Source organism: Aedes aegypti, chromosome 2, assembly GCF_002204515.2.
Source record: "Aedes aegypti strain LVP_AGWG chromosome 2, AaegL5.0 Primary Assembly, whole genome shotgun sequence".
Taxonomy (NCBI): domain Eukaryota; kingdom Metazoa; phylum Arthropoda; class Insecta; order Diptera; family Culicidae; genus Aedes; species Aedes aegypti.
The window spans coordinates 295,808,057-295,821,993 of record NC_035108.1 but is presented as its reverse complement, the minus strand read 5'-3'; the positions used below and the strand labels follow the sequence as shown (position 1 = coordinate 295,821,993).

Here is a 13,937-nt window from a genome sequence, read left to right as displayed (position 1 = left end):
AATCAGATACCTTACCACTGTACCACCCAGGGTTTCATGATGTACAGGTCATTATTTGCCAATATTGCTTCAAGGGGACATCGATTCACCATCCCTTCTGGCTGATGTAAGCATCTACGCTCCGGAGCGGAATCTGCGTAGACGGAATTTTGTCAGTCTCGGCAGTCGGAACACTCTATACGGACAGCATGATCCAACTAGATATATGGCAACGAAGTTCAACGAAATTCATCATCTTTTCGATTTTAACATCACTATGACAACGCTTCGTAATCGATTTGCTGAATACTTTAGACATAGTTAAGTGTGCATTTCATGTAATGTTGATGTTTGTTGCTCGTTTTGTTTGTTAGTTTTACTTATATTCATTAAGACAGAATGTGTCAGATGGATCAAATACAAATAAATAAATATTAATACATGTTTCATGTACAGCGACACATACTTTGTTGTTCTTTGAGGCCCATCGTCAGCAGACACCAAGTTTGGGTGGCAATTTTTGCTAAGTTATTGATCTGTCAGTTTATATATCTTAACGCGATTCTATGTTGCACTATTTACGACATGTTTTGTAGTCAACAGAGATTGTCGTTTATGAATCGTATTGGGGATTTCTATACAACTTGTGTTGACATTAATAGCGTTTAATTTGGCATCTTGTGCGATTCTGATTTTTGACGTACGACTATGTGATTTTGGATGCACATTCTTATACGATACGTGGTTCACTGGGATTCGTGTAACATACTTTATTAATTGTTATACTTCTTTCCAAATAGTCAGAAGTCTACTCTTCCCGTGAAAGAAATTATGTGATAAATGTCCTGTAAGGAAAGTTACAATCAATTTTGAGATCCCTTGGAGCAAGGACAATGTTTTCAAAATTTACCAAAAGTGGAAACAACGATATATTAGGGTGGCCACCAAATTTTCATTTTGAATTTCCCGCTTTTTTCCCGGTACAGTGCCCAGCATTTTCCCGGTTTTTGATTTAACTATTTAAAGATATTTAAACTCAATTTCTAATCTTTTATTTTTTTCTTCGTGAAAATAAAGAGTTCTTCAAAGCAAACAACACAATCTGTGAAATATGATTCAATAAATCACATAAAAATCAACAGTGGTTTCAACATTCACTGAAAATTCGGTGAAAGCCAAAATTTTATAAAAGTCTGTGGAAAATTAACATGAAGCTTGATGAAAATCAATCTTTTTACCATATAGGGTGCAGAACCACTTGGGCAATTCTATGATTCACTTTGGCAAGGGGGATTTTTCTCGACCGAATTGTCTGTAACTTTGCAATAAGGAGCACTTCAGTACGACGCATATTGTGGCCAAATATGAGCTTTGTAGCTTTCAAAAAACCCCACTGCCGAAGTGAATCAAAAGTGTCAAGAATTGTGTCCGGCTCCCTACCGAAATTTACACTAAAAATCTGTGAAATCATTAGGCATGGCCTGCGTTTTTATAATAGCGAATTTCGCTAAAGTTTATATTTTTGTATATTTATATAAATATACTGGACTTCAAAAACAAGATGATTCATCTTAGATGAAACGCTAGGTATTTTTGTAATTAAAAATTATTTATGGAATTCCGTTCAATAAACGTACAGTGTCATAAAAAACTTAAAATTCCAAATAGCTTCCGTTGTTGAGTGCTTTCATTTCAATCATCACATGTCTATTTTTTCTCGTTATTCAGAGGAAGAAATCACCGAAAATTCGTTGAATATCACCGAACAGTTCAATACTTTTGACGGCTGAACTTTTCCAGCTTCACGGATCGATAAAATATTGATGTTTCGGTGAAATTGCACAGAAATTTGTGATTTATTCTAAATGTTAAGTTTAAGGTAAAAATTTAATAATACATATGTACAAGCATGTAACTCTACCCTATTTATTAATTTTTTTGTCGATATTTTGAAGAATGAAATATTAGATACTTTTAAAAATAATTGATTGTACGAAAACAATAATTTATTGAACCTTGATTCAAAACATCGAGTCAAAAAAAGTTAGAGAAATGGTAAAAAAAATATTCTTGAGTCAAAACTTTGACAGAAGTGGAAATATTTGAAAAAATATATTTCGAAACAAGGTTAGCGATGTTGTGAGAAAAATAGAACATTTTTAATACTTTTTAAGTGTAAAAAGTAGAAATTAAATCACAAAAAAATGAGGCACTCCAATGTGGTATTTAAACATAACGATTTTCTACAACTTCTGGTTTGTAGATTTATAGCTCCAAAATGTTCGTTCAACGCGATTTTCCCGATAGTCATCTCAAATTCCCGGTTTTTCCCGTCTTTTTCCCGATGGAATTAAATTCCCATCTTTTTCCCGTTTTTCCCGGTTCGGTAACCACCCTGAATATATATTCTCATTGTGTGTAGATCACTGGATTTTTCTCCAGTGTACCCAACACCCATAAACGGTAAGAGCAAGAAAGTGCTTCTTGTTTAAGATGCATGTGTAGTGGCGTAACGTTGAAAAGGGCCTTGAGTGCTGCTGTGGGAGTCGTAGAGAATGCACCAGACATCGCCATCAAGCACATCCTATGGAGATGGCCCAATTTTGATTGAATTGTTCTCACTTCGCCCTTTTGCCTTTACACACTACACAAGACATCCATATGCCAATGTTGGTTGAACAGCTGTTGTGTAAACCCATTTGATACACTTGGGTTTGAGGCCAAAGGTTTCATCGGCATAGACCGACGGCTATGCAAGCTTTTTTGACATTGAAATCAATGTGAAGTGTCCAAGAAAGTTTAGGTTCTAGAACGACTCCGACATACTTTACCTGATTAGTTACATTAATCCCAATGCTCCACAAGAGCTTGCAACTGAATCAAACACTACACACTAGTATTCTGAATGTGATTTATGTACTTCTAATGGGTTGAATGCAACGAATATCGATAAAAAAACATACACACATACAAATATATAGATGACCCGATTTTTTCAGCCCCTTCGTCGAAACGTGTTTCGGCTCTCCTTCAAAATCTTCACTAATTAGCAGAATTAAACAACATTGGGAGAAAATTTGATTATGAAATCATGAGAACTAAAAGTTCTTTGCAAGAAGGGGCTGACAAAGAAAATAAAGTATTAGGTATTAGAATTTATATTAGGGTTTATTATTCATCACTGAAAAATTATATCTATTGAGTATCGTTTTAAAAATTATTGGGAGAAAATGTTAAAATGAAATGGCAATAAATAGCGATCTGGTAATGAACATGCTAATTAAAATACAATTATCAAACTTCACATCTCGCTTCAATCCTCAGCGCTGTTCGGATCGACTGCATAAATACTCCACCAATGATTGTGAAATCCCTTCATGGTTGTGGTATCCTTTGACGGCAACCCGTTGAAACACGCCTTCGATCGTTACCCGTGCTGTGCAGGTTCCAGCCAGTGCACTATTCTCCAGCAACTGACAGCAAATCCACTGGCTGATACCATACTCATCTATTGAGGCAAATGCGTAGCGGTATTGCTGGAAGAAGAATTTGTAGGGTGTTTCGTTGTTCTTTGGCTGATCCTTGACAAAATAGAAAGGAATATTTCTGCTGTCCGATTTATCCCAAATAGATCCGCGTCCCATAGGATACGTAAAGAGTTGTCGTTTCAGTATTTCCAGCACATCATCAGAACTTCCCGGTTGTACCGTGTCTGTTGTCGTAGAATGATCGTTTTGTTTCAAAGCCGATAGATCCAATATGTTTCCTGGTTTAATAATACTTTTAATATCACTCTTTGGCACAGGCATATGGCAGTGAACACCTTTCTGTAGAAACGATTCCATTTTGCCGGTTACCATCAGACTTGCGATACACTGCTGGCCAAACGAATCGGTTCTGATGCAAGACCATCTAGATTCGTCGTTAACGATTTGATATAGGTTGTACAAATTAGAACGGAAAAAAATGGTACGGCTACGGAAGTACTTGCATTCACGTGCAAGCAATGTGATGCTTTCCATGGCATCGCTGGCGATGTTCCGAACAGAGTATTGCTGAGGATCACATTCGAAGATTTGGCCGGGTTCCTCCGGATGACTATGCTGGTCTAGCCCGTAGTATGCAGCCGTTTTTCCGTTGTCCGATACAACAATCACTGCCTTGCAACCATGCAATCCATCCCAAATGCACTTCCATAGCGTCGATCCATCTTGTTGTTTCAAGTAAAGTTTGTAGTCATATCCTTGGTACTTTATCTTATAGACACTTTCTTTAAGTTTAATCACTTCAAAATCACGAGATTGGTCGGCAGTGGACAGCTGGGCATAAATCTTTGGTAGTGCTGTCTTATTCTTAGCTTCAGTTTTCCCGCTCCGAAACGGAGTTATAACGTCTTGAGAATGCATGCTGACTTTACTATCTTTTAAAGCATCTCGCCATTCTTGATCTGTAATTTCTGGGTGGTTGTGAGTACCTTTCAGAACTGTTATTTCTTCGAATATTCCGATTACTTTAATTGTAGTGTTGCAGTGGCGTACTCTACAGTCCCACAGGCTTATGTCTTTTTCTTCGTAGGGACCACGCAAACCGTACCGATGGCCACGATAGATCAAATGTCTCTCAACATGCCTGCAAGTTTTGTACTTATCAACCAACCAAATGGTATCCTCAGTTCCATCACTATTTAGAACTCTCCCTTTCCCCAAGGGACAGTTTAACAAAGGCGTGAGATTCTTATCATGTGTGTGGTTCTTTGTATTGGACACGGTCGCCATTTTTCCGTTGGCACTGATGACGATTTCAAATCTGGAAAAGAGAAAAAAGGATAATTTCAATTCAACAATGGCCGAAAACCAATACCCAATATGGTATCCGAATCTTCCTATCAATCACAAAACAATCCTAAATGATGATTCGATAAATAGGGTCGGTGTACCCTTAGTGAACAGTCCCCTGTAATCGCACTAGATTTTGATCCATTATTAATATTTATACAAATGTGATGTTGATTTGTGTTTAGGCCACGTCGTGAAGCAAATCGAACAGAAGTAATAAATAGTATATACTATATACTATAGCAGGGTGTCTATTCGTCTACCAAAATGAAATTCCCAGCTTTTACTAAATAATTCCAGGCTCAAAAAACACTCTAATTTTACATGACTAAAATAAACTAATGACAAATTTTAAAGTGTTTTTGATTTAATGGTTATTTCCACTTCTAGACATGTTTGAAGCATATTCAATATTCCAATATTAAGATGATAACAAAACCTATTTCCTACAAAACCGTCCTTCAGAATTTCTTTAATACTTCAACTATGAAATTCTCTAAGGACACCTTCAGAAATTACTGCAGAGATTGCTCCTATGATTGCTATGGGAATCCCTCCAGTAATTCAAGGTGATTTCTCAAGGAAGCATTTTTTCAGGAGCTTTTCCATCCACTTCTCCAGGGAGATGTGAATGCTATTTTCCAGATAGCTGAGAAATTGTTGAAACGAATTCGTAACGTATTCCTAAAGGAAATCTTAGGGCAACTTCTGTTAAAACTTATGTAAGTTGTTAAGCCACACTTGACAAAAATGGAGTTCACTCTTAAAGATCTCTTGGAGTAAAAACTGGAGAATTTGGTTGAACATTTAATAAAAAAAATATCTGGAGGAAGTCCTAGGATAGTCTTCCAAAATAATCCACAGTTTTTTTTTAAAGTGATCCCTGAGAAAATTACTGGAGGTAGTAACGTTGAACTCCTCAAGGATTTCCTGAAGCCAATTCTGGAGAAATTCCTTTGAGCATCCTTTGGAAAATTGCTAAAAGAATAAACTACCGGCGCTCCAATCGAGCCAAATTGTAAAGTCGAATGATCAAATAGAGCCAACCATCAAAAATCCAAATTTAAAACCTAGATTGAAAGGCCCCTAGGCCGACCACATTAGTTGTGACACCATTGTAATCAAACAAAAATTATGAAAATAAAACGAATTAAACCTGAAGCCTGCTAAAAGAATTGGTTTTTGAAGAAAACCCTGTATTAGTTACTGAATGTATTCCAGATGAAACCTCTGGAGAAAGCACTAGGATAATTCCTGAAACTTTTCTCGAGAAATATGAGAAGAAATTTTGCACTTCATGCAAGATAAGGAAAACAGAGACTTTAGAAACCATTTTAGTTAAAATAGAGACTTCAGAGACATTTTATCAAAAATATACTTTTTAGAGACTTGCATAACAATAGAGAACAATTCTTTAAAAAGAAACCTGCTATCAGCCCTAGATATGTAAATCCTTTACTGATTAAATATAGAGGTATTAGAAAAATCAATCATGTTTTGGTACGTCGATAAAATTGCATACCCGAACTACTGAACAGCTAAAGTAGCGTTTTGATATCGGTGCAACCGATTATTTTGCGATTGAAGAGAGTTTTCTGGCAAAAATATTTTGCCATGATTTACTGCATCAAAAAAATTTCCCTGATTGTGATAGATATTCCCTGGGAATTTTAGGTTTTTTTTCAGGTTGAATATTATTCCCTGATAATTCCAGGTTTTCCACAATTCAGTAGGCATATGTGTTCTTATAGTGGCATAAGCGGTATTAAATACAAAAATATGATTTTTCGTAGTTTTCATGTTTTTTTCACAAAATTAAGATTAAAGATAAAAACAAGATAAAAACCTTTCAGACGACGTGAAGGCTTGCTTTGCTATTCGAATTTATACGAATATTTGTTCTTAGCTGTACGGATATTGGTACACCAACTCTATACATTATACATTACATGGATGAAAAAAATACCGTAAGGACCGCCATTAATGTCTCATTGAATTATTATTTTTTTGACTAAAAAATTTTCACTGCAAAAAATACCAAACTTTATTATTAAATAGGATTTTATCTACTCCATTCCACATAATTTTATGTTATGTTATTATTATGGTAAATTGAAACAAGGAATAAAAATGAGAAATATCTTTTTGCTACCATGGCTTTATACAGTCAACTTTCGTTCGTTGCACTAAACCCGTAGCCCACCTAATGAAAGACTTTCACTAATCGGGCTAAATTTTTAGCTGTCAAATAACCGATTACAATAGAAATTCAGCGTTACCAACATTGAAAAATTACGGTTTACGTCAGAAAGTGACGTTTTCCTTCGTTTTAGGTGGGCTATAGCCCACTTAACGGGAGCCCAATTAAAACGAAGTGCAATTAAACGTAGTGCAACGAACGAAATTCGACTGTATATTGCCTTATTACACTACAAAGATAACAATCAGAAAATTGATAGATTCCTGAGAAATGTATAGACTAAAGCAAGTCTGTCCAACGTATGGTCCTCCGCCCCATTTTGTGCGGCCCGCGAAGAGTTCGAAGACTCTTCTCATATCTGGCCTGCTGACTGTTCGATTGTCTCTATTATATTCTAGAATCCCCAAAATAAATTTCATTTCAAGAATCATTCAGAAAACTTTTCAAATATTAGAAATGCATATAAGAATCTAAGCACACTTTTTTGTTTTTTCACTTATCCCTAGACTTGTTTTAAACGTAAGTGTAAACTTTCTTTTAAAAAGATGCTAGCAACATTTCCATTTTTACCTTTTCAATTAACAACATTTTGTTTAATTCTACGAAAGGTTTGGCAGGCCTGGATTAGAGTCTCACAATTATGATGAGCGGTAAATGTCGCCCTTAGCCGGGAGAGTAAGGTGGAGCAAAAGTTCGAGTGGGGCAAGAGTTTTTTTTTTTGAAGATTCCTAGTTCAATTCAAAACATATGCATGGTGCAGTATATGCAATAAATTCATGATGGTTCGGAAGCTATTCATGTAAGAGACTTCCGGTCGAATTTTCATAGCATAAAACTAGTGAATGTAATTATCACGGAAATGAAACGAAAATGAGCATTTTTTAAGCAACCCGACAATTTGTTGCTGCCTTTATCTACGGGAAATAGATTTCGTGAACTGCTATAATTGTTGATCATAGTACTGTCGATAAGTCAAGCTCGATCCGATCATTTCCACTGATCCAACTTTATCGGCTCTAAACTTATCGAGATAATTATCACAAGGTAAATAACAAATGTTGCAACCGACGGGATTCGAACCCATCTGGACAAACATTTCAAAAGGGCACATCGACATTGGTAAACATTGGCTTTGCAAGACGCTGTTGAGCCCAATTCAACTCGATCACGCTCACCAATACCACTATCAGGAAGAGCTAACGCCAATCTTTCTGATAGTTGTGTTAGTTTGCGTGGGCGGGCTAAGAAGGGCTCAACAGCAACGTTTCTAAAAAAAGGCTCAAGACCTCTTGGGCCCTTTTCAAATGTTTGTCCAGCCATGTCCATGGACAAAATCATTCTTAGAGCGCGTGCATGAGTCATGAGCCATGACTTTGAAACGCACTCAAATATCATCTTTTGAACCAATTTTCGTTATTTTAGCTTTATATAAAGATAGGGAACCCTAACATGAAACTCTGAACATTTTTTGGAATTCTTCAAGAGCTTTTGCCAGAAATTTAACCAGGAAAAACGCCATGAGACATTTTTGACGGGTCTGATAGTGCTACAAGAATACCTTCAGCAATTCCTCCAGGAATTCTTCTAACATAAGATTATTCAAGGAAATTTTTGCAGAAATATTTCTACATGGATTCTTTTATGTAGAGATTTGAAAAAAAGTTCCTGCAGGAATGTTTCCAGTGATTCCTTCATAGATACCTCAAGTGAAATCTTTACTTGGATTCTTAGATCTGTTTCAGGAAATTTTCCAGAAATACTCCGGAATTTTTACTGAGATTTGTCCAGGGATTCTTTCAGAGATTCCTTTAGAAAGTCTTTCAGATACTTCTTCAAGAATTCCTCTAGGTAAATCTCTGCAAAGATTCTTGTAGAGATATCTTCAAGGCATTCTCCAGGAATTGTTCCAGGAGTTACATCTCTCAAAATATTTCTCTAGTGTTTTCTCCAAGGATTCCTCCACGGATACATACAAAGATATCCCCCAGTTGTCATCTCGAGATTCTTCCAGGAAATATTCCGAAGATTTTTTCTGGGATTCTTCCACGACTCACTCAAGAGATTTTACCAGGAATTTATCTAAGGATTTCATCAGGAATTCCTCCAGGTACTACACTTACGAATTCCTCAAGGGATTCCTCAAAACTTTCATCTAGGAATTCTCCCAGAGTTACTACCAGAAAAATCGCTACACGACTGACTATAAGGATCTCTCCAGATAATCCTACAGGGATTCCCCAGGGATTGATCGAGAGATTCGTTCTGGGCCTCCAAAAAAAAATCAATCAGGAATTTCTCCTAGAGTTCCTCTTATATTAAACATCAATGAAAACAGTGTTTTATGCAACTTTGGCGACCTGTAGCTAAAAATTGTGACGTGAACGGCATCAGATACAGCAACCCCAAATCTACTAGAGACACATAATTTGATCCTTGAAACACGCAAAAATGCCATTTTTGTTACGCTTTGAAACCGTTCCTACAGGAGTTTCTCCAGAGACTCCTTAAAGGATTACTCACTAATAATGCAGAGAATTCTGCAGCTTTTTCTTCAGGAATTTCTCCAAGGGTTGCTCCAGAAAATCTCTAATATATATATTTTGAAATATGCTTTTCGACTACGCAGTATACACACTAAGCTCATACGGTGAATTTCACCGTAATCTCAACAGCTGAACAGTTCGGTGAAATAAAACACCGTAATTCCGTCGAAATTTTACGGATTCCGGTGATTTTTCACGGAATAGCTAGTGATTACGGTCCATACAAATTAGATTTTTTTTTGTATGTTCAAAAGACAACGAGGGTGGAGGGGGAGTCTGAAAGTCCAAAAAAATGAACACGTAGTTAATGGACTGGACAGCCCCTAAGTGAATCTCTTTAGGAATGTATAGAGCATTTCTTTGAGAAACCCGCGGAGGGGATTTCAAAGGGAATTCCTGAAGGATTACTTGGAAAAACCATTAGAATAATTCATGTAGTGATTCTCCTGGGAGGACTCCTGAAAGAATTTCTATATGAATTTATGAAGATACCTATGCTTTTTCGGTGGAATCTCCGGAAGAATTCCTGGAGCGATCTCTGGAGAAAATGTCAGGAATAATTCCTACAGGAATCTCGAGAAAACTACCGGAAGAATTTATGAAGAAATCACTGGAGAAATACCTGCAGTAATCCTTTAAGAAAATGTCCTAGTGTAACCTGGTGAAAGCCTTGAAGACATCTCTGCATAAAAATTTCCTACAAGAATCCTTTGAAGTGTTTTTGGAAGAATTTTGGGGGAATAATCAGTAGAAGTCACTTAAAGAATCTTTGGAAGAATCGCTGAAGGAGTCCTTGAAGTAATCTCTGCAATAATTCCTGGAAAAGTTTCCTGAGGAATTCTTGGATAAATCTCAGGAACTATTTTACTGGATGAATCTATGATGGAATCACTGGTGGCGTCACGGCAGAAACACTCCTCGCTATAGAAAAATCCCTACAAGAATTCCTGGAATAATCCTTGAAGAATCTCCTAGCGAAAGTCCTGAACGAATTGCTGAAGGTACTTCTGGAGCCCAATCGAAACCGGTGTGAAAATCTGGTAGCGATCAAAAGTTCTTCCTGGAGGAATCTCTGACAAAACCACTAGTAGAAGACCAGGAGAAATCACTGTAGAGATAACGATATAGATGATTTTGGAGGGGGTAAAGTTGCATTTGGGTAATGGTATTCGGGGAAACTTTTCTAGGAGCTTTCAACCAATTACTTCATTAAATTTAGCAATACTACATATAACAAACGCGATACTTACCTACAGTTGTGGATTATTTTGTATTCACAGTGCCACAAACTGGTCCCGTCCGTATTAGTTCTGCCGTGGAAGAAACCAAACCCGTCCATACGAACGCGTACTCCACCTCCCTTGACTTTGATGACTTCGAAATTCCGTTCGTCGTCCGCCATCCACAGAACACGAATGGTCCTTCGGCGGTCATTCAGAGCCAATCCGTTGTCCTCTGTGATCATAAACTGAGGAGCAGGAGATTCCTTGATCGAATCGATTTGAGACTTAGCTTTGGTATGAGTTTTATGTTTTTCCTTTTTGTCCTCTTTAGGTTCTGGCTGTTTGCACAGGCCTTGAGCCCGAGCTAGAGCCATTTCCGCTTTGGTGCGCCTTTTTCGTCTTTTCTTTTGAACCGGCTCATCACTCTGATGATCATTCATCTCTTTTAATACTGGCTCAAATGCCGTAGGGGTATCGATCTCTTTGTTCACTTCCGTTACTCCGTTTTTCTCTCCAGTTAAATTAATATCATTAGTTGTTTCATGTTGCATCTGCTGCGCGATACGTTTGAACGTTACGAACATTTCCAGCTGTGTGCGGCACAACGCGCAGATATAGGACGTAAAGTCCCGATGGTAATCAAGTTCGATGCTAATGCATTCCTTGACCAACTGACAGAGTACATTGCTATTGCTATGCTGTTGAGTATTTTCTATGAATATTGCTTGCAAATTATCATTAGTAGCCAGGCACAGCCGGCAGTATTTGTCTTCTTGGGGCAATAGTTCGTTTGGAAGGCTTTTGAGAAATGTATCGTTCTTTCTACCTTGCAAGGCAAACCATCTGAGCGATTTCAGCTTTTCTATGCAATCCACGCAAACAAGTTCATTCATATCGGGCAAAATCTGAAAATACATTTTGTAAAATTATTGTACAGCTATGCGGATGTCCATCAAACACATGGTCTTTTATGGGCTAAAGATAGTTCAAAACCACCATACAGAACATTCGTTCCACAGCTATGAATGGCACACAGATATTGAGAAGAGTTGGATTAAGCGGAGAATATCTCATTAAATAGAGTTGTTATTACACAGAACATATTTCACCTACGTGAACCATAAATATAGCATTGCAATCAATAATTATATGCTTGAGCAAATGTTTTCTGTCCGAAAGAAATAAAATGTCAAGCGTATTTCTAGAAACGTTGATTCATAACTGTGGGACACTGAAACCCATACCAACCACAGTTATGAATCGAAGAAAAGACGATTCTGAAAGAAACGCCAAAACTGATGCACATTTGAAAATGTTATTGCGCATTTCTTTCACCAGGACTATCGCAGAAGTTTTTTACAAGTGTGGAAACGCTAATAAAAGTGCGCAATTGCATAAAATCGGGTAGGTGTCTTCGGGGGACGTATTCTTCGTACATTGAGGCGCAAGAGAAAATGGCACAAAAGTCACTTCCGCACTTAAGAGGGCGCACTTTGCAGTCCAGTAGCGAAAGAAATACACAATAAATCATTCAAATTATCACGGTTGGCAAAATTAGGAACTATTATGGCCACGTAATATCACGTAAATTGGATTCTTATGCATTTGAGGCAATGCAGTTTTAGTTTGATACATTCTTATGAATTTTTAGTATACTAGTAGTATTTAGTATACTCGTGAGACTTTTGTCAAAAAGCGACGTTTGTCTTGAGAATTTATAGGGTCTTGAGAAAAAAATAAGACCAGTACTCGCATAATTTGTGATCTCGCCCTAAAAGCCATTGGTAACCAAGTGTGTAGCTTGTTGTTACCGAGCAAACGAATGGATTTGAACGTTATTCAACAATGTTACGATGAAGAGAAGATCCTCCTCTATCTCCCAGTGGTGATAGTTTTCATCCTAGTCCATTCATTTGCTTAGAAACAAGGAGCTACACACTCAGTTACCAATGGCTTTTAGGGCGAGATCACAAATTATGCGAGAGTAGATGAATTCCGGCGAACAATTTCTTCGAAGAGAAAAAATTTTCTTCCATTACGCACCAGCAAGAAAATTTTCTTTTCTTCGAAGAAAATGCATGCCGGAATTCGCCTACAGCATACACAAAAAAAAAACCTTTTTTTCAAACCCCCTTTTCATATTTAGCTTCATGCAGAACTAAATCATCTCAAATTTATGCATAAAAACAGAAAAACAAGAATATCAAAAAACATACTCCGGATAATCAAGTCTAAAATTACGGATAATTGAATTCCGGATAATCGAGTCCGACCTGTATTTACAATCCCATAAGAAATCGTTAAAATTAATCCTCATATTTTTAGCGACCCGAGTAATTTTCCTTAAGACGTTTAGGTGGCCCGCCTGACCAGTTAGGCTGAGAACCACTGATTAATTAATATTAATACCACTGATTAATTAATATTAATAATACTACACAATCACGAACTTACATGATCAAGTAAGCTCAAACATGACTAAATGCTTTTCAGTCGCAATATAATAATTTAGTGCAATTTCAAATATCATATCATACAATGGAATTGAAATTCATTGAAAATTTCAGCAATGAGATAGGGTGAAAGAACTTACCTTTATTTCCAAATACTTGCGAATCAGCGATTTCAAGTTTTCTGCCGCAAAAATACGACACAGTTTTCGATGAGCACTCTGACAAAGGAAGCAACACTGGTTTCGTTTCGGTTCTGGACCACCGGCTTCCTGGCCCGGCCAACTGCCCTTAACGTTTGCGTTTTCCATAGCTTCCACCTGAAATGGAAAATATCAGTTGAATTTATCATTCACAGCCAGAAGAAAATCAAATTTACGCTTTTTGTGAACGATTTTTTTTCGATTCAGAATCAGAACCGCACAGCGATTGTTTACATCTTGCCAGAACAGAACGCTTAGCGGCTGCGTTCTTAGATGCAGCGTCCGCCAACAGGAGAAATTCAAATTATATCTCCCGGGAATTTCAGATCTAGGCAAACCGGGATATTTTTCTGTTGACGTCAAAAGATCTCTTCTGGCTTTTCGTCATTACGTAATTATTTTTTATTGCTTAGGTAATTCACTATTGAATTCGGTTTTTCATTTATTTATATGTGTTCCACTAAACAGCTCAAAGATTCATTATCAAAGGCCCAGTGTTTTTTG

At 37.1% G+C, this 13,937-nt stretch overlaps 1 protein-coding gene across 1 annotated transcript; it reads right to left on the bottom strand.

Moving 5' to 3' along the window:
* Positions 1-3,128: 3,128 nt before the first annotated feature.
* LOC5566519 lies at positions 3,129-13,704 on the bottom strand. The gene is made up of 4 exons (XM_001650862.2): positions 13,610-13,704; positions 13,374-13,550; positions 10,808-11,685; positions 3,129-4,785 (listed from the first exon to the last, which is right to left on the bottom strand). The coding sequence occupies exons 2-4, from the start codon at positions 13,539-13,541 to the stop codon at positions 3,300-3,302; spliced, it is 2,532 nt and encodes an 843-aa protein (XP_001650912.1). The 5' UTR covers positions 13,542-13,550; positions 13,610-13,704; the 3' UTR covers positions 3,129-3,299.
* Positions 13,705-13,937: the final 233 nt, after the last annotated feature.

Coding starts and splice junctions, on each gene's coding strand:
- LOC5566519 (XM_001650862.2), bottom strand. CDS start 13,541: ATGGAAAACGCAAACGTTAAGGGCAGTTGGCCGGGCCAGGAAGCCGGT. Junction 11,686..13,373: donor GCAAGTATTTGGAAATAAAG/GTAAGTTCTTTC, acceptor ATGTATTTTCAG/ATTTTGCCCGATATGAATGA. Junction 4,786..10,807: donor AAAATAATCCACAACTGTAG/GTAAGTATCGCG, acceptor TCTCTTTTCCAG/ATTTGAAATCGTCATCAGTG.